General features: G+C 35.1%; 2 protein-coding genes across 2 annotated transcripts; one reads left to right on the top strand and one right to left on the bottom strand.

Annotated features, from left to right (window-relative positions):
• Positions 1–6,240: 6,240 nt before the first annotated feature.
• On the bottom strand, positions 6,241–10,506 carry LOC120251156 (probable magnesium transporter NIPA9). The gene is given in 10 exon segments (XM_039259695.1): positions 6,241–6,606; positions 6,693–6,703; positions 6,705–6,842; positions 7,025–7,145; positions 7,393–7,451; positions 7,598–7,654; positions 8,200–8,288; positions 8,624–8,753; positions 9,761–9,859; positions 10,321–10,506. Coding segments are annotated over 10 exon segments (1,023 nt in total). The 5' UTR covers positions 10,432–10,506; the 3' UTR covers positions 6,241–6,398.
• Positions 10,507–15,748: 5,242 nt separating this feature from the next.
• LOC120251420 lies at positions 15,749–16,144 on the top strand. The gene has a single exon (XM_039259942.1). The coding sequence runs from the start codon at positions 15,749–15,751 to the stop codon at positions 16,142–16,144; it is 396 nt and encodes a 131-aa protein (XP_039115876.1).
• Positions 16,145–21,853: the final 5,709 nt, after the last annotated feature.

The following is a 21,853-nucleotide window of genomic DNA, read 5'->3' as shown; positions in this document are numbered from 1 at the left end:
GATAAATTAAATTGTAACATAACTATCCTTCTGTTATTAGTAAATAGAAAGTAGTAACAACAAATAAACAAGAGAATATCAAGGGCAAGCAGATGAACAACTCCCCTTCCCCTCCTCCCAAGCCCCCTCGGAAACCTCCGCTTAAACCCCCAGATCCCATCTTCGCGCCCCCTGCTGGCACTTCATGGGCCAAAGTGGTTGGTTCTTCATCGTCCTCCTTTGAAAACCCACTACACCTGCAAAAAGCTCACTTTGACAGGTTGAAAAACTCTGTTAAAACTTGCATCACCATTGGTCGGGATCAATGGCTCTCCGCCGAGATTCCATGCAATATGCCCCTCACGCCAAATTCCTTGGCAAATCACTTCCTCTTGACCAAGCCAAACTTGCCCTCTCTGCTGCTCAGGGTTCTCTTGGAAAGTTCATCATCACCGACCTCCCTAATGGTTTCTATTTCATCCAGCTGCGAATCTTTGGAATTGCAGGCTAAGCTTCCCGTGGGAGGGTCCTTGGACCATTGACGGGCGTATCCTCCAATTATCTGAATGGCGGGAGTCCTTTCAACCGGCTTTTGAAAAAAACTCACGACGGCGAGTTTGGATTCAACTACATCATGTTCCCATGGAGTTATGGAGCGGGGATGTCCTTGAGACCATTGCTTCCCATTTTGGGCGTGTTCTAAAAATTGATGAACATACTCTATCGCTCTCACGATCTAAATATGCTCGCATTTGCGTGGAAATCGACCTTGATCTCCCCCTCCAAAAGGGGACTTGGGTAAACTATGGCGATAACTCTGTTTTCATAATCGCCCTATATGAAAAATTGCCAGTTTTCTGTTATAGTTGTGGAAGGGTTGGCCATGGGGAGTCCAGTTGCCCCTTCATCAGCAGCCGGAACATGCTCCCTTCCCATCAGCCCCCACCTTCCTCTTCGGAGATGCAGATGGAGGTTGATGGCCAGGGACGTGCTCCTGGCGTGGCTGTCGACGGGATGGCGGACTGCCCCTTGGCTGACAACCCTGACCCTATTCCTCCACAACCGGTCGGGGATGATTCTCAGGAATTTGGTGCCTGGTTAAAGCCACGTAGCCGCAGGGGGCGTGGCCACGGTCGGAGCGCCGGTGATTCTCGAAACCCTAATCTTAACAGACGCTCTGGGAACGAAGGCTTGGATTCAGACACGTGGTCTCGTGATCTGGAACCGCCTTCCCGTTTCCCAACACGTGGCGGTCGCTCGCGCCGCGGCTCCGTGCATGCTTCGTTACACCTGTCAAGCTTCTCTGATTTCCCTAATCTCGAGTCATCCAAAACTTTTCAAAGCGATCTAGCCGTTGGTGAGAGGACATCCTCTCATCCCGTGGACGGCTACTGTGATCCCCATACTGGTCCCGAGAAAGTATCTGACACCTCTTCTCCTCTTGCACTGCCCGAGAGAAACCCTGACAAGAGCGCTGCTCCTTGCTCTGTTCTCACACTTCCTGTCTCTTCACCACCCCGCACACTGCCCGAGAGAGTCCCTGTCATGAGTGCTGGCCCTAGCTCTGATCTTACACTTGTTCCCAGGCCTCGCTCTGACGTTGGAACCTCCATCCCTCTGTCTCCCCCTCACAACCCCTCCTCCACCCCCTTACTGATTTCCTCTGTTCGACATGAAGACCATGACCATTCCCACATCTCTCTGGTGGAAAATATCAAGATTGCTCTCCTCCCCTCATCTAACCCGGACCTTCTTATGGAGGATCGAGGAGACACTGGTTCTTTACTTGGTTCTGAGGATTCTGGCTCGACCTTGGAACCGGATGACGACATGCCACTTGCACACTATCAGAAAGACATTAAACTGGAGGCCCTGGCCAGGCGCGCTCCTACTAAAAACAAGTCCCGCTCCAAAAAAGGGCGCTCCACTTCCACCTGTTAACTTTTTCTTTGTTCTTTTCCTTATTTATCTGCTTTATGGTTATCAGCACTAAGATCATCTCCTGGAATTGCCGGGGGGTTTCTAATTCCCTTACTATTGATCGTATTAAGGATTTCATGCGTCGCTCTAAACCTGATATTATTTGTCTCCTTGAAACTAAAGCGGACACTGATCGTTCTCTTCACTTTTGTGGCAGATTTCGGAGAAACTGGGAGTGGGCGGCTATCCCAGCTCAGGGCTTCTCCGGGGGTATCATCATTCTCTGGTCTCGTTGTCTAGGGAATGTTACTCCCATTGCTGCTACCCGTTTTTCACTCAACTTGGTTATTTCGTCTGTGGATGGGCCCTGGATTCTTTCGGTCATTTACAACTCCCAATCTTTAAGGGACCAAAAGTTTCTTTGGTATACCTTGTCTGGTATTTCTGGTACCCACCCTACCGCTTCTCGCGAGGCGACTTCAACGCAGATTACCTCGGATCTTGACTACATGGGAGGCAACTCTCGGTCTTATACTTCCAAATCTAGCTCTTTTAATTCTTTTATTTCTAACAATCATCTTTCGGACCTCGGTTTTGTGGGTTCTAGATTCACCTGGAGCAATAATCAGTCTGGCTTGGCCTGCCGTTGGGCTCGCCTGGACAGATTCTTGGCCACTCAGGACTGGATGGCTCGTTTTGCTTCCATTTCCGTCAAGCACCTCCCGCGTTCGTGCTCCGACCACTCTCCCATTTTTCTCAATGCCCATCCCTACATTCCTTCCAAGAATCGCACTTTTCGTTTTGATAATTTTTGGTTAGAATATGATAACTGTCATGCTCATGTTATTAATGCCTTTAGCAATAATACCCACTCTTCACCTATGCACTCTTTTCACCACTGCATCGCCAAAACCAGAGCTAAGCTTATCTCCTGGAGAACTGCAGGTATTCATCCGATCGACACTGAAATTGCCAACCTTGAGGCGGAGATTAGGCGTATGGAAGAGTTGTCGACCCTGTCGCCTGATCCCTGGCTCCATTGTTGGCTCCGGTCACTTCAAAACAGGCTTGCGGCCCTCCTGCGTCAAAGCTCCATCTTCTGGGCCCAACGTGCTCACCTTCAATGGCTTAATCACGGGGATACCAATTCTGTTTTTTTTCACCGCACCGTCAAAGCACGTCAGGTTAAATCCAGGATTCACTCCATTCGATCCAGCTCAGGTATTATCCTTACTTCTCCCGATGATATCGACAACGAATTTTTATCGTTCTACCGTAATCTCTGGACCTCTTCTTCCTCTGCCTCTTTGGATCACCTTTTCGCCTCCCTTCCTGATGATTTTCCCGTATTATTGTCTGATGACAAGGACGATCTAATCAAACCTGTCACCAAGGGGGAGGTTCTCCGATCCCTTAGGTCTTTGTCGCGTGGTAAATCACCAGGTCCTGATGGCTTTAATGTGGAATTTTATCTCTTTTACTGGAATATTCTTGGGGATCACTTGTTCGAAGCTATCAACCATTTTTTTCTCTCGGCCAACTTGCCTAGTTCTTGGGGGAAAACTTATGTTGTGCTTATTCCTAAAATTGACCAGCCCCTTAAAGTCTCTGATTTTCGTCCTATCTCCTTATGCAACGTCTGCTACAAAATCATAACTAAAATCCTTGCCGAGAGACTTAAACTTGTGCTCCCTAAATTAATTGGCCCTGAGCAATCTGGCTTTCTTGCGGGTAGGTCCACTTTTGACAACATCCTTGCCGTCCGGGAAATTGTCCACTCTATGGAATCTGATCGTATCAACCCCCCTAGGATGCTTCTTAAAGTAGATATCGAGAAGGCTTTCGACACCGTGGAATGGAAAACAATCCTTGCAACCCTCCTTAGGATGGGATTCCCTGATATTTGGATTCGTTGGATTGAGTCCTGTATTTCTTCTGCCTCTTTTTCAATTCTCATCAATGGCAAACCCAGTTGTTGGTTTTCTAGTACCAGGGGAGTGAGGCAGGGGGATCCCATTTCTCCCCTTCTCTTTCTGCTGGTTACCCAAAACCTTTCCGCTATTCTTAACCATGCCATGCATTCTAATTTCCTGTCTAGATTTGATCCTTCTCTTCCCAGAAACTTTAACCACCTCATGTTCGCTGACGATCTCATTCTTATTGTTAAGGCCTCCAGAAAATCTGCTAGAAATGTTCTATTTTGTCTCAATTTATATGCTAGCATTTCTGGTCAACATCCCAACATTAACAAATCTGCCTTTTACCTTCCTAGTTGGTTTAATAAAAGAGTTTCCAAGTCTCTTGCTTCTATTCTGGGCTTTCAGCTTGGTTGCTTCCCTTTCACTTATCTGGGAGCTCCTATCTCTCCTTCTCGCATCCCCATCACTCACTTTAATTCCTTAATTGATAAAACTGCTTCTTCTATTGGGGCCTGGAACCACTCTCTTGTCTCCCAAGCTGGTAGGGTTGTCCTTCTCAACTCATGTATTTTCTCTCTACCAGTGTATCTTCTGTCCATCTTCCATCTCCCGGACTCAATTCTGGACTCCATTTCTAAGCTCGCTCGCAACTTCCTTTGGGGTAGGCATGGTAGGGATTCTGGTTTCCATTCCATTGGTTGGAGAACAGTCACTCTATCTAAGTCTGAGGGGGGCCTTGGACTCCGCAACCTTAGGAATGCCAGGATTGCTCTCCTTGCCAAACATGTGTTTTCCATCATTAATAATGACGATAAGCTTTGGGTCTCTGTTTTTCTCCACAAGTATGACAATTGGCTCATTTGGAGGGATGCTCCTCATGCTAATGCCTCTCAATTCTACAAAGACATTACCAAAATCTTGAAAATCATCAGGCCTAATCTTCACATGAGTGTTTGTAACCCCAGCCTCTCCAATGTTTGGGATGACCCTTGGATCCTTGACCTTCCCTTAAGCCCGTAAGCCTACTTATCTTAATATGAGCTGCATTGATAACATTTCTATTAGTTCTTTTTGTGCTTAATGGGACCTATAATACTCATGTGTGTTCCGATTTATTTGGTGATATTTGCGGCATGCCACTCTTAATAACACTATCTTTGATTCTGGTGTGAGGAATGATTGGGTTTGGCGCCCTAACTCCTCCTTGGCCTCTACTGTGGCTGCCATTTATGACCATTTTAACTCTGATTGTCCTCTTAATGTTGGTTGGAAGAGTCGGAACCTCATTTGGAAACTCTTGGTCCCTCCTCGTGTTAAAATTTTTCGTTTGGAAATTGGCTCATGGTAAGCTCCCAACTGGCAACTATTTATATAATATTAACATTGGTCCTGATACATCCTGTAATCTCTGCGGTCTCGTTCCTGAGACGGCGGACCATCTACTCTGGCATTGTCGCTGGGCTATTTCCTGTTGGGATACTATCTTCACTTGGTTGGGCTTGGATCATTCCTTCCACATCCTCCTCTGCAATGGTTCTTGGCTTACTTGCAACTTCTTATGTGCCTTTAGCTGTGATTTTGCCAGGGCCCTCATTGCTTTGGTCGCTTGGCACATCTGGACTGCGAGATGTCATAAAATATTTCGGCATTCCCTGCCTAATTTCAGCCAGATACCTTCTAAAAGCACAGGCTAGCGCCCATGATTACTTTTACATCCATGGTTTTCTTTGCGGGGAACTTGACTCGGGGTCGATTCCCTTCCATCCCGCTCTCTCGGGTGTTCTCGATGCCGCTTGGGACCCTCTCACCGGTAAGGGTCGGCTTTGGATTCATCATCACCACTAATAGAAACATCATTCTCCTTGCGGTCTTTGCCGGTGACACTGCGCTTCCTCGATTAATGTCGAGCTCCATGCCATTCATCTCGCCTTGACTCATTGCTGTTCTAACAACTGGTCTCCAAGCAAGCTTTACTCTGATTGCCGATGCGCGCTCGATCTTATTGACAACTTCAACAATGTGACCGCCTGGCGCTCTGCCGATATCATCCACTCCATCAAACGCTTCACTTATCAATGGCGGATTTAACTTGGGAGCATGTTCCCCGCGACTTCAAGCGTATGGCCGACGGACCCTCGCCCATTTCGGGCGACCTCAACCCTCAGTTTTCTCTTTGCTGAGGGCGCGATCGCCCTCGTTGGCTTGACGACCCTATGCTCTTCTTGAACTTCTCCTTTTAATTTACATTTTTATTTACATTACTGTCTTTTTTCCCTTTCCTCTAGCTACTTGTAGCTCTTTTTGCACAAATAAACAAATATATATATATATATATATATTATAATTTTTTTAATATTATAAAATAAAGATAATAATTCCATTGACATAGTTGTATAACAAATCAAGGGCTAAAAATCACTGAGTCATAATATTCAACTCAAACATGAAAATTCTTTGAATGAACAAAAATGCAAAGGAAGTAGCAATGTATGTATGAAAGAACCAAAGAAATATATTCTCTACATCTTTTGATCAAGCACCTAACTTTCCACCTACTTGTTTACAAGTAAAGAAAATTCTCTAGGTCTTCTCTTTGAGTAGATGATGCAATGTTGAAGCTTGAATCACTGTGCTTGTGCTTAGATCCTTGCCGCGGCTTGACATGCTTCGACGAAGAGTTTGATTCTTCTCACTATTGCTTCTTAGACTTTGCCGTAAAGGTCTTCGAAGAAGTGCTATCAATTTTGTAGAGCTCACCAGAAGGATCACTCCGGAAATGATTAAGATCCTGCAAACAACAATGTTGGTTGTGTTTTTTTCAGATGCAATGTTTTTTTGTTGCAGTAGGGAAATTGTAACATGCAAAAGCATTACCATCCAAGCAAAAAGAAAAAGGCGAGCTGAAGGAGCCGAAGGCATCTGTTCACCCAGAGCTAGCATACCAGCAAGCACCCCGGTCACTATTGATGCAACAGCAGCACATGTAGATACTACGATCGCTCTCCCATGTTTAAGGCCACGCGTCTGTCCTTTATAATAAATATGATAAAATTAGAACAGCAAAAGTTCACTGCCATCTCGTTGCTAATATTTGGTATAGAAAGAAAGAGGGCCGGGTGCGATGATCATTGCCAGTACATGGGTTTACAGTGCACAGTTTTCTCATGCATCTTTATATTCTCTTGGTTAGGAATGGAATGCTTTACCTGATAGACAAAGCCAGTTGCACTGCAGCATATGCTAATTGTGATGCATATAGGGACCAGAATCTTCGAGAAACCAAGAGAAGAGAACATAAAGCCAAGCTTTGAGATTACAGATGCCATCCTGCAGATCACATGCACCAACAATAGCATTTAGAAAAACTCATAACCGACAAATACAAGATACGACAACTGGAGGAAAAGAAATTGCTCTGTGAAGTATGTTTGAAAGACGAAAACATTGAAGATTGGTGTTTGCAAAAGAAAAATATGTTTTATATCTGGTTCTCCATCATGAATTTTTTCTTTTTCAGATTTGGTGATGGCAATTTTGGCAGCACAAGATTAGTGATTGTCATTGAGGCACCTACCCAAATAGAATGCCTGATTCCAAGCCAAATATGATTTCCTCAACAACCTCGGATTGCATCTACATGAAAAATACAGTATGTTATATACTTATATGTTGTCAAATTATGTACAAGGAACATTCCCAAAAGGAATCACAAATGACAGAGACAGTATGCATATCAGAGGCCCTGTAAATAAATGATGAAATAATACTAAAACACTTACAAGTTCTTGTTCCCGTCGTTTGCTTTTATAAATATGAAGCCATGTGTTAAGGAGGACCTGGTCACACAAGCATGGCATAAGTAGTTAGATTTGGCCATCTATTGAGAGATAAATAAGATGAAAAATAAGTGACTACATATCAATTTTCCCATGTGTTCAGTTCCTGCCAAGAACCTTTTGAAAAGAAGACTCAGAGATGGAATTAAGTTATAAAAGGAAAATCAAATAATGTTTCTTGTGGATGCTAATAATAACCGGATCAAGTTTCTTTTTCTAGTAGCAACAACCCAAGTCCATCAAGTTTCCATTTTTATTCATTCAGAGGGTTGACGCAGGGAAATAAATTTGTGATAAGAACCTAGTAATAAGAATTAGGACCAACTATAAGTGAAACAATAGGAACAAAGAAAGATTTATGAAAGGAAAAAATCACACTTAAAGTTCAAATCATTGGCCTCATGATTAAATAAAACTCTAATAATATTGATGGGAAAACTCTATTGCTCTAGAAAGCATTCTTTCTTAGTAGAGCAATACAATAGAGAAGGGATTAGGACTTCCATGTTCTGGAGATTACGCGTTGATGAGAACATGATACCTACAAACAAGATGGCAACAGCAAAAAGCAGCCAAGGTAGACGAAGAAGGGACACTGAAGAAACATCCTGCTCCTCTCCTCCAACACCAACACCTACAATAAGAAAGGAGATACTGATCTAACACATGAAATTTTATATAAATTGAATACACAGAATCAAGATATTAACTGTCATAACATAACAAAACTTAAGACCAGCAAAAGTTCCTTCTACATTCTTTTCTTTCACTAAAAGAACTTATGGAGCCTCATCTTGTGTACTTTGATTATATGGTATGCCTGAAGATGATAGGTCAAAAAACCCAATAATTCAATTTGCCGAACAATTGGAATTCTGACCCTTCAATGAATCCAAATAAGAGACTAGTAATCACTCAAGTTCAGAGGATAAATTGACCCACATAAGGACATTCATAAACTAACATTACCAATAGTACCAGCACCAGCAAATGCGATTCCAACCCAATCAAGAGTATTCATGACTTCCTTAAGATAAAAATGGGAGAAAACTGAGAGTATAGCAAGTCCACAACCAGAAACTGGTTGAATAACAGAAACCTGTCAGAAGAAGACCCAAATCAGACAAGTGGACTAGCCGATGATACAATAAATAGTCTGATAGTGTTCCAAAAGCGACATTTATCAACATAAAAATTATGTAGAATAGAAAATTAATCTTATTTATATCGGCATCCATTCAAACAAATGAATTTAGGAAAATATTGGGTTCATGATTTATATCCAATTATAGATCATGAAAAACTAAATGTAGGGTTTTTTATCACATGTCAATATGGATATAACAACCTCAGGCAACTGATTTGTCAGCCCTAAACGAATATATTTGTCGTCTAACTATGTGCCCAAAGATAGGGTGATTTTATGAGACGTCAATATGGATATAACGACATTAGACAACTGATTCGTCAGCCCTAAATGAACATATTTGTCGACCAGCTATGAAACTGCTAACACCAAAGGTCAGATTTTTCTCTCAGATGCCAATAAGGATATAACTACATCAGGTAACTGATTTGTTAGCCCTAAATGAACATATTTGTCGTCTATCTATGAAAGTAATGAAACTACAAAACCTAATGTAAGGTGTTGTTATCTCATAATCTAAACCAAATCCCCAAAAGCATGCTTGGAACCAGAAGAATGGCTTAGAAGACATATAATATAAGCTAGTGAGTCATCAACATCAACAACCTCTCATAAAAACACAAGGTACTACGCTATGGAAAAAAGAAAATTGAGAACATAGCTTTATCATCAACATGACTTTATGTTTAGAAAATGCAAGGATCGAACCTTTACGCTTCCCTCTCTGTCTTTTAATTAAAATTTTCTTTCTTAGATTTTTGAAATTGTTGATAGCTTATCTACTGACACCCATTGTTTGAAAGCGGAGGGAAATTTATCGTTATGCATCCCAATTTACCCAGAATTAGGCAAAGGAAAGTAACCCATAAAAATCAATACCAGTAAAACAAAACCAAAATGTATAGTTCAACGCATGACATTCACTTGACAGAAGGAAAATAAATTTCAACAAGAAATACCGGAGCTAGAGACAATGCCCTCAACATCAACAAAGCACCAACTATATCCATGAGAAAACCAATGATCCATAATTTGTTGAAAGCATATGCTCGAATAACCTGTAAGAAAAGAAAAGGAAAAATCTCAGCTAAGCTCAGTAGCTCATCAACTCATAATATATATAAATGAAAAGAAACCAAGACATTTCACTCCACAAGTTCACAACTTTAAGCTTCTAAACATCTAACTATGAAGTAACTACAACATTTCACTTGGAAAAAATTCCAAGCTACAAATAAATACAAATTACCAAGCCAATAGTTGAGAAAACCATATCAAAAACTACCTTTTATTCATCTCTGTCTAAACCTAATCCTAAATTGGGATTTTTCATCAGGTGTAAGACAATCAAAGCAGAATCATTATACAAGAACAGCTAACAATAATACTAAAAACGGCTAAAAAAACACACACAAACGAATAACACGCATCCAGTATAAAAAAATCAACAATGAGTTCAAACAATAGATTCACAAGAAGAAGAGATCGCAATCGATGAAACAGTGGTTTCATAGAAAACCTTGAGTTTAAAGGAAAGTGGGGGGAGGATGACGGTGCCCTTCTTCTGGAACACCTTGCCGATGTTGTTCCCCGCCGTAGCGATCAGAGTCAAGAATATAGACTCCCACATCGCTATCTCGCCGCGCTTTGGCCTCGCCGAGCTCAACAATGGCGATCGATCGCCAGAGAACGAGAAAGCAAAAGAGCGAGAGAGAGAGAGAGAGAGAGAGATCTGGGCTTCGAAGAGGCGTGTTGGGTGGTCTTATTTGCGGGTTATCGGGTTTTTTCTGGCTTGATCCGATACCCGTTAAGAAATCGGATCCATGGGCTGATCCAAAACCCAAAATGACTTCGGATCTCTTAACCCACTTCCATAATTTTTTATTTATTTATTATTAAAAATTGACTTTTTACCTGCCATCCCTTGAAAAATCTCAAAATTAGTTTTTACCCTTCACTTTTCAAATATTATTTATCATGATTTTTTTTACTGTTTTAACCTGGTTAAAATAATTTTTTCACCATTTTTTTGACAAAATAGATAAATCAAATCATGGTCCTACGCAAACACGAAATTAATATCTCAATGCACTTGTGATCTCACTCTGCATAATTCGGGATTTAAACTTGTCTCTTCCACAAAACACAAACTGTCCCTTATGTCAATAGACCAAGAGATCATTGATAATTTTTTCATTATTTTTTCATAGATATAGATAATAAATATTTAATATTTTATATTAAAAAATAGACATTTTTAATTATAATTAAAAGCTCATTAATATGAAATGGAGTACATTAAATAAAATTAAATGAGACCTCAACAAGTAAAATGCTTTCGAATAATCATAATGGTTCAAAAATTATGTTTAAATATTTATATTACTATCAAAATAAATGTTATATACAAAATCTTTTTTATTTTTTCAAAAAAAATCTTCTTTATAATGATAGTCAAATTCTATAATAAATCAAATATTTATTAATGGATATTTTTTCATTGATATAAATAATAATTATTATTTTTATTAAATATGGAGGTTTATCTAAATCTATGATCAAATTCTATAACTATAAAGTAATTATCTCAAGTAAAATTTAAAAATGTCAAAATAAATCAAACAATATAATTGAGTTGATATAAGAGTTTGTTTAAGAACTTCACAAAATTATTCATTTTATTAAAATTATATTAATTTCCAATTTAACTAAGTTATAGATATCAATTTAGTTCAAAAGACTAAAACAAACATTCAAGTATTATTATATAGTTTAAAAATCAACATAAATATATTTGTTGTAGCTCATGTATTTTGAGTTTAAAGACCAAAATAAATAAACATTAAGTTATGGCTTTAATTTAAAATAATTTCAAGTGGAATTAAAAATATCGATTAGTATATATATATTTTTAAGAAATAAGCGTAATTTTTATTATGAGTGACCACACAAGTTGTAATCTATATTTGATAATATATAATGATTAGGTTCAAGTGGCAGTTGCATCATAAATTAGTGGATTACGTGTTACAACTAACTTCCCATTTTTTTAATTGTATTCTATTAATTGATAAAAATATAAAAAAGTTGAAAAAAAAAACATTTATGATCATTATAAAGAGGAAATTTTCAATAAAGAAAATTAATATGAAACCCAGCGTCTGTTTGTCAAATGTTTTTCTTCAATTAATAATAATAATAATAATAATTTATTATTATTATTATTATTATTATTATTACTATTGATGAAATTTATAAGGTAGTTTGATTGGCTGAAATAAATTTGAGGTTGAGAATATGATCATCCGAATTTAATTTGGAAGAAACTTTTGATGTAATTTTGACGGTTAATTTTTTTTGATAAATCACCATCTTTATCGAAATATCGGTTACTTACATCATTTTGGTTTGTCTGAGTCGTTACTAAAGTGCAATTTACGAACAGTCAGCTCACTGGATTAACAGTTGTCATGATACTGGAGACTCGCCGATTGGGTTTTTGGGCTGACAGTCTGCACGATGTTAATGCCGGCTGGGAAACTGATTATGACGATGTTTGGTGAAGACTTAAAACAAACCAAAATCGATGAAGAACTCGACATTTCAACAAAGTTGAGTGATTTATCAAAAAAATTAACCTAATTTTGACACTAATTAAAATAATATAAACTTAGAATTTAAAGGACAATTTTCATGTTGACGGACTTGATTTATATAAATTAAAGTTAATATTTATAAACTAAATTTATATTATTTATAAAAAAATATTTTATACTCAGTCACAGTTACTAATTTTTAACTAATAAATTGATTATTTAATTGAAATATTATTTGCATTATTTAAATAAATAAATAAATAGCCAACAAAGTTTTAGTGCGTAAACATTTTTTAAAATATAAATTTAATCACCATGTTATTAACTATGTAGATGTTGACTGAATTAATGCAATAAACGACAAGTAGAAAAGTTAGCCCCATCAACCAACAAACAATGTTAAATTAAATCTCACATTATTTAAAGAAATTTCATTAAAATATGAAATATCAATCACATTCCAAACAAATCATATTGGTTTCTTTTTTTTAACAAACAATATTTGCTTATACTATATTTTTATTTGTTTACATTGTTCTATTAATAAAAATGAATTAGAACTTACAAAAATTAAATTAAATTATCATTTTTTCTGTCATTCATTATAGAAAATACTTTCATTGTCATTCGTATTTGTTTATTTGTCAAATATCCTTGTTTTTTTTATTTGTTATTTTCTAACATCAACACAGAGTTTTTTTAAAAATTATTTTTTGACCACCACATTCAAAGATTATGATAAGATTAAATACGGTGGTTTTAGCAATATTCATTTCATATTAATTTTCATATTTAATTTTTTTTAAAAATTATTTGTCACTTTTAAAAGTTCTATAAGCATTAATTATTATTTTTTATTCAATTTTATCTTTCTTCTCATTTAGCAACAAATGTATTAATAACAATAAATAACTCTAACAGCGATAAAATATCTTATCATAATTTTAATTTTAGATTTTACAAACTTTAATAACAACCTTAATATTTTATGTAAAATTCAAATATTACAGTTAATAGAAAAGGAAGGAAATATACCAGTTGAAAATATTTTGTTTGAAATTCATTTTTATTCCGGATAAAGAAATATGCCTATAAATTTGGATTCATGTTCAACATGTTGTTCCATACTCCTCATTCAAAGAAATTGCAGAGCAAACATGAGAGAGATAATTAAATAGAAAGTGGAGGGAATATTTTTTAGAAAGTCCCATGCATTTAAAAAAAATGAGAAAGTGAAATGATTTAAAAAAATAATTGCATTTAAAAGAGAATTGAGAGAAATTTGGGGTAATTTTAGGAAAAAAATAATTTGCCATCCACACCAGAATATATAGAGTTTTCTAAAAAAAAAAAAACTTTCTAGGGGAGGATTTCAGAATTTTTAAACCATGAAAGGCTAAATTTCCATTTGAGTTGTAGGTGTAATAAACTAGATTTCTTTCAATCAGAAATGATTCTATCATTGTTGTATCTACAAGTGCAAATAAATACGAATGGGAAGAGAAAACAAAACAAAAATCAACTCAAAATTCCTACATTTTTTTGTCATACATATATATTGCCAAAAGATAATAAGCACAAATACATACAAAGATGCACCAGTTACGGTAGTTCAACAACCTCTAAAAATTTATCATGCAGGGTGGGTTAAACTGTGATCTGTCACATAAATCTTAAAAAAATATATCATGGACTATCATAATCCTAAAATGATGAATTCTATACCACGCAATTCTAAAAAAATAAAAAAATATATGATTTTTTCTATAAAAGACTCACTGAACAATAAATGAACATAATTTCAATTCATACACAATCGAAAGCCATAAAATTTCAATTCATAGGCAAATTATAGGCTCCCTTTTCACCATTTTAATGAAAACTACAAAATAATCTTCTAACCTATAAAAATAATTTATGTGCTGAATTGGCTAATTAATGCATAAAATAACAAAAAGAACTTTAGACTAACGGGGGAAACACACGCACACACACAAAACCAATTTCTAAAGTTAAAAAGGTCAATGAATCAGCATCCAAATTTGAAAAGTCAAAAATCAACACAAAGTTCAAAGTTTCAAACTCCTCTTTGTTTTTCTTACTTTAATTTAATTTAATTTAATTTTCTTTCTCTATCCCTTCTTTAAATCTCTTTCAGGAATCACAAAATTGAATTTCGGTTCCTTCTTTATTAGGTTCACATCAAATAATTAATTAACATATTCAATGCCAAATCACATTATTACATTATTAATGCTTATTGACAAAGCATGCCAACTCAATCTCCACTTCTTTTTTTCCATGGCCTATGAACATGGGCATGATTCCAAATCTCATTGCTTTAATTGGTAAATCAAACCAAATATTATAATCAATCAAAAAATAAATCTATATAAAATCTAAATGTTTATCTTTATAAATATGTAGAAAATAAATAAATAAATAAATGGTAGGTAATGTCCAACTAACAAAACCAAGTGAATGTGTGTCATTATTGAGTTGGATTTGGGGAATAAAAATAAAAACAAAATTTTCTCAAATTTGGGTTCATTCAATGCTTATTCCAAACATTGAATATTTCTCTGATTAAGGAGTAATGTTTTATAAATAAATATTTATTTCTATATTCAAGTTAATAGATTTCTTGAAAGCTTATAAATGTTAAATTTCATCTCACTTGTTCCATATGGAGTTTCATAATTTTTTCTTTCATCCTTCCTTTTTCTTTTTCTTTTTCTTTTTATCATATATATATATAATTAAAAAAAATCTAAATATCATAAAAAATTTATATTATATTTCGAACTATATAATTTTTTACTCCCCATATTAACCGTCCCAAAGAATAAATTTTTAAGGTGCACTTCCGTATCTATCCCAAGAAAAACATAATTTTTTCTTCAAATTAATTCTAGTAATTAATATTTCAAAATTATCATTGAGGATAAAATATTATAATAAATATTTAAAATATTATTATCCAAAAATAGATAAAACCCAAAAAAATTTCCAATTCCAAATATTTTCCCTTTCCTATCACTAAACTTCAAAAATACAAAGTTGAATTAACAAATTTGAAAAAAAAATTTAATTTCCTAAAAAAATTCATAATTATACATCAACTAATCCATGAGATAAAAAAGTGCTACAAAAAATAATTATAAATTTTCACAGGGGTCTACACGCATTTATTAGCTACCGTGAATGGTGGCATTCTATATATATAATATATATATACAGAAAACCCCCCAGGAAAAAAGAATATTATCATTCAAACATAGAAACCCAAGTCGTTCCCATTCACAGAGAGAGAGAGAGAGAGAGAGAGAGAGAGAGAGGAAGAGGAGAGCAATGGAGGAATGGAGATCAAGGGCGTATGGAGATGATAGGATGCAAATCGAAGTCTATAGAGGTGGAGGAGGAGGTAGAGGAGTGGGGATAGCACCATATCCACCATCAGGGATGCATGATTTGAGGAGCTATAGTGCATCCTATGCATACTCGCAGCAAGCAAGCCAGCCGCCCAGAGAAATCAAGCTCAAGAAGGGGAAGAGCGTATCTGCCTCATCATCCTCGTCTTCAGCTCCGAAGAGTAGCTGGAGCTTCAAGGACCCTGAGCTTCAGAGGAAGAAGAGGGTGGCTGGCTATAAGATCTATGCTATGGAGGGTAGGATGAAAGGGTCTTTCAGGAAGAGCTTCAGGTGGCTCAAGGATAGATACACCCAGGTCGTCAATGGCTGGTGGTGAATTTTTCATCTTCTCGATCTCCATTCCCCACCCCCCCTCTGGTATACAGCTTTGTCCTTTCATCTTGTTCTGTTTTAGGGTTTTGATTTTGATTTGGTTTTTGTTCATGTTTTGATCTGCTTGATTTTTTTTTGGCTCTGAAAAATTAGTTTTTTATGCTTGATTTTGAGTTTCGTTTGATTTGAGTTTTTGGTGAAAAATCCTCTCTTTGAAGTTCCTCTTGATGAAACTATATGCTTGATTTATATATATGTGTGTGGTTTTTGGTATCCTTTTAGGTAAATTTTGCTTTATGTGGTTATTATTCAGGCTTGAATCTTGTACCATTGTTCTTCTGAGATTTATGAAGTTGTTTATTTATTGATGCACTAAATTATCTTCAATTTCTATATGGAGCATGGCTTAGCTTATATGTAGTTGTTTATTAAGTTTATATGGCTTTTGGAATTGCTTCATATCTCTGGCTTAATGTTCTGTTTGGTAATTCTTTGGATTGAGTAATAGTTATGTAATTGTGTGCATTCATTCTGAATTTTAATGAAAAACTGACTCCGATCATGTTTTACATATATTTTTTGGTGAAAAATCCTCTCTTTGAAGTTCCTCTTGATGAAACTATATGCTTGATTTATATATATGTGTGTGGTTTTTGGTATCCTTTTAGGTAAATTTTGCTTTATGTGGTTATTATTCAGGCTTGAATCTTGTACCATTGTTCTTCTGAGATTTATGAAGTTGTTTATTTATTGATGCACTAAATTATCTTCAATTTCTATATGGAGCATGGCTTAGCTTATATGTAGTTGTTTATTAAGTTTATATGGCTTTTGGAATTGCTTCATATCTCTGGCTTAATGTTCTGTTTGGTAATTCTTTGGATTGAGTAATAGTTATGTAATTGTGTGCATTCATTCTGAATTTTAATGAAAAACTGACTCCGATCATGTTTTACATATAATCTTAGGAAGTTAATTGCAGAGGGATAACTAAGAGCCTTTCCTTCTTTTGTGCTTCATATTTCCTTTGTATGTTTATCTGAAAACAGTTGATGTTTTCATATATATTTGAAGTCTTGATATATTAACATTTTATTTCTTTGTTAATTCTGCAAACATGAGCATGTCATGGTAGATTTTGCTGCTGCTTGTTTATCATATGGAGAGATCATTTGTCAAGTAATGGAATTTTTTGAAGAGAAAGTAGAGATATCATCAATCTGCATTCCTCATCAAAATTTTCTTATTTAGGATTGTTTAGCATTAGCAGAAATTAGTTAATTGGAGAGGAACACACTATTTTTTTCGTTTTTCATTATGTATACTTGTGCTCTGGATATCACTTGAAGCAAATTATAAGGTTGCAGCTTTTGCAATATGCATGTTATGTTGTTTAGTTTCAGTTTGAGTTTTGACCTTTATAATTCATTCTGTAATTTTTGTTATGTTTTCATTGGAATGTTTTTGTTTCATATTTAATTCAATCATCAAATAATCAATAGTCAAATGCAACTGATTTGTTGATGTGAACGCTCATCATGTGTTTTCTTATACTCAAGTAACTCGACGTCATATGGTCAGTTCCGGCAACTGATTTGGATGGCTGACTTGTCTGTAAGTAATATAATGATGTCATGATACCTGCACGCTGAACCGACGCTGAATTTATAATCATATTTTGTTTAGCTTCATCTAAGATCAGGTCTGGTTCAAGAAGGATCATAAAACAAAAAGGATGCTTGGCTTAATAGCAAAAAGTATTAGTTGCACATCTTTCTCATTGACATGTTTTTCTCTTATTTCTAGTTGTTAATCATGTTCAATTTTCTTGTAATACCTTAACATAAACATGATGATTGATGAGTGTGCATCATTACATGCTTCAGATCAAACTGTTTTAAACTTCACATTCTTTACTAAACCTTCTCAACTCCATCAAGTGATGTTGTAATTATAGAAAATCATCATCTTGTTTTCTTTTCTCATTTGCCGACATATTGGAAGCATGAACTCTAATTTATTTCATGGATTTATTTTGACAGGGAATTGGTCAAGTTCAGTATAACATGGCTGCAATTCAAGTTAATCTTTGCAGTGAGGTTTTCTGCTGAAGAGAAACTATGATACATTGCAGTATTCATTTGCTCTTTTGTTTAAGTTGATATATGTATAGCAGATTGCAAATGGCATGAATTGCTTTTGAGTTTGAGAGTCTTGAGACAAGATGTTTGTTTTGGCAATCAGGAAAAATAATATATTTATATTTATATTTATATATATAATTTGTGAAAATGTGATAATATTTGTGCTAGTTCATCAGCGTTCAATTTTCAGAATCTTGTACTTTTTTATGTTCAATTTGTCTTGTCGGTGAACTTTGAATCTGATTACCTTTTGTTTTTGTTTTTAAATTTTTCTGACACTCAGTTTGCATGTTAGTTTGGTGGCCCACTGCCAATTTGGCCCACTTCATCGCTATATTTAAAAATTTAATAATTTATAGCTTTTATGTTTACTAGTAAATTAGTAATTATAATAAATTAATTAATTAATGCAAAAATGGTTTATGTCTAATTGTCTATATCAAATCATTCCAAATTAAACTATAATCATTTGTTAATTGTAGGTTTCCTTTATAATTTGTATACCTTAAAAATCCAAAAACTTTACTTCTAATTTGGAAGTGCCTTTTTATCATTTGAATGTTATATATATTTTTAGTTAATCTCATATAAAAATAATCAACAAATTTGATATTTGATTTAGAGTTTTAAGATGATTGCGCCATGTTCCTTCAACATTCAGTTTAATAATAATAAATTTATTAAATTTGTTTGTTTGTTTTTTTAGTTTTTCTGTTTTTAGGGCTAGAAGCGTGTGCGTGTCTTAAAACACAATTTTAATTACTTATATAAATGTAATTACTAATTTCATAAAAATGGATATAAATACGAAATAGATCATTAATTTTTTTTAAAAAAATATAATTTTATTTAAAACAATTATTTCAATTATCATCACTCAAGTTCACAGCAGGGTAGAGTATCGATGGTAGCAATCTCTACGTGAGTCTACTCGAGATCGGCTCCGATCGATCGCTCAAGTCGATTCGATTTTTCGATGGCAGAGCTCGAGTGCTCGTTACGTTGACGGTGAGCTCGAGCTCAAAAAATACTCGATTAGTGAGGGCCATGAGCCTAAAGCGAGACTTTTTATATATAAAATTTTCAAATTATTTATATAAATTACAAAAATACATAATTATATAAACTATATTAAATTATAAAAATACTTTTGTATCTGTTTGATCGAACTTTAAACGGCAATGCTCGAGCTACTTGAGTTTTTTAGCGTAGCAGAGCTCGAGCACAAAAAAATGGCTCGAACGAACTCAAGCCTTTGAATACTATACTCGAGCCAAGTGATACTCGGCTCGGCTCGTTTACAGCCCTAAACACAGGTAGAAAAGGCAGACGTTAGCAGAATCAGAATTGGGAGGAAGACTTCAAAGCAGTCTCGGTGCTTAAAAAGATATGGCTGCCCATATTTCTTTAAAAAAACAAGATATATATTAAAAAAATGGAGATAATGGAGAATATTTGATTGACAATCAAACAAGGAGCGTTTATTTTGAGAGAACTAGTCTAAAGTGGAGAAATGGACGAATTACCATTACGAAGAAATGATATGATGATTTAAATGTTGAGGATTGTTCTATGTGTTAAATTTGACTCACATCTATTTCAGTAAAAAAAATTAGTGAAATAAATTTAATTTAAAACCCATTTTAATTTGAAGTAAGGGTTTGAAATTGGACTTAAAAAACATCAAAAGTGATGCAAAAATCAGACCACTTCTCATGCTTGACTTTCCACAGCTTCGCCCAAAAAATCTTCCTTAAAAAGTACTCTCACTTATCCCTTCTTTGATTTCAATAACACTACCAATAACATGGACATGAAAAAGACTAAATTGAAATGATGGTGTACTTTGTGTCAAACAACCAATGGACTATTGGTAGTCCATTGATTTATTGATAACTATCTCTTACTTAAAGTATTTATTTTTTTAAAAAAAAACCCTAGTAAAGAGAAAAACATAAATGCTTGTTAAACTAGTTTCACATTTATTCATATCTCTAATCCGTGATTGTGACATTTTGCAAAAACTTCCGTTAAATAATACAACGAATACAAATAAATAAGACCCACATTAAAGAATACTCCATGCCTAATGCCTCATTATTAAGATGTATACTGAAGTTGAAATAACAAATTCCAGGTAAATAGCAACTATAACCAAAAATAGAACTGCCTTATATCCAAACATTCTCATGTATTATTAATTTATTATTATCATCAATATATTTCAGATAAAAATAAAAACAAAATAAAAAACAAGCGCCTTCTTTACTTTGCCAGAATGCCAGAAAAGATTTTATTTCTTGCTGTAACTTTCCAGTTCATTGTATCAAATAGAGAAGCAAACAAAAAGAACGTCGCTCTATAACACCAACGACCAACAACAAAATTGTGTTCCTGATGAACAAATCAATGTCGAAGTTCCATGCATGTTACATATAAAACAAAGGCACTATAATATATTGAAAATATTCTATTTTAAGCATTATGACAGAATCCATGATTGTCCTTTGCTTGTTTATTTTCCATTGTCAATAGCTCTACCAAACATGTATAACAAATCATGTACAAATAAAAATAAAAGCAAAAAGGTCATTAGAAAAATTTAATTAAGGTCATAAATAAATTTTGGTATTGCATGTGATATGCATACAATGGTATTTCAGAATTTGTTCCAAAGGTAGTAGCTTGTGAAGACAACCTCATAAAAATATCCATGAGGATTATAAAGCAAGAATGCATCTAAACATCAAAAGATAGGGACACCATATAACTACATAGATAGCTAAAACACAATGCAGTGGTGACAGAACGAAAAGAAAAATATCACAACTCATCCACACTGTTAGAAGAGTTATACATTACAATAAGTGAACATTATCCCCAATAAAATCCCAAAAAAAAATTAAATATGGGGCAAGGTATTCTATTCTGATGCATAAAAGTAGAAATTGGGAAGTGTAAGAGAAGACAGGAATTGGTAAATCCAAACAAAGGGCATCCTACAAATACAAGCAAACAACTTTGAAGCACAAACCACATCAGGTAGATGAACAGTAGAACAAATGCTAGAAAAGGGATTTTCACAAAAGCAAGTTATATATGAATTTAATTTTTCAGCTCACAATATAATAATATTTAGTTGAGGTACACAACTTCTAAGCAGGGTAAATTCATTCAAAGAACCATTCATCAATAAACATATAGCATGAACCAGAGTATGACAACAAAATGAAAAACAAATTTAACATGATGCTGATATAAAACATTTGGAACATGATCAAATTGAAAAGATGGAAACTAATAAGAAAATCTAGAGACCATGCCAGAGAACAATATGAAAATAAGTAATAAAATGTCTACTATATTAACTAGCAAAGCCCAAAAAATCAAATGCAAAAGAAGTCAACAGAATAGAGAAGTTCAGAATCCTAGAGTCACTGACTCACCAACAACAAGAATAGCATTCAGAGGGCATCATGGGATTCAATACAGAAATCTGAATAATATAAACCCAAAATGGATAACAGTTGATGATCGGGTTGAAGCATAAGGACTTTGGCGAACATTAA

This window comes from Dioscorea cayenensis, chromosome 20 (genome assembly GCF_009730915.1).
Source record: "Dioscorea cayenensis subsp. rotundata cultivar TDr96_F1 chromosome 20, TDr96_F1_v2_PseudoChromosome.rev07_lg8_w22 25.fasta, whole genome shotgun sequence".
NCBI lineage: Eukaryota > Viridiplantae > Streptophyta > Magnoliopsida > Dioscoreales > Dioscoreaceae > Dioscorea > Dioscorea cayenensis.
Note: the sequence above shows the minus strand (reverse complement) of the source record. Positions and strands in the feature narration are given on the sequence as shown.

Coding starts and splice junctions, on each gene's coding strand:
- LOC120251420 (XM_039259942.1), top strand. CDS start 15,749: ATGGAGGAATGGAGATCAAGGGCGTATGGAGATGATAGGATGCAAATC.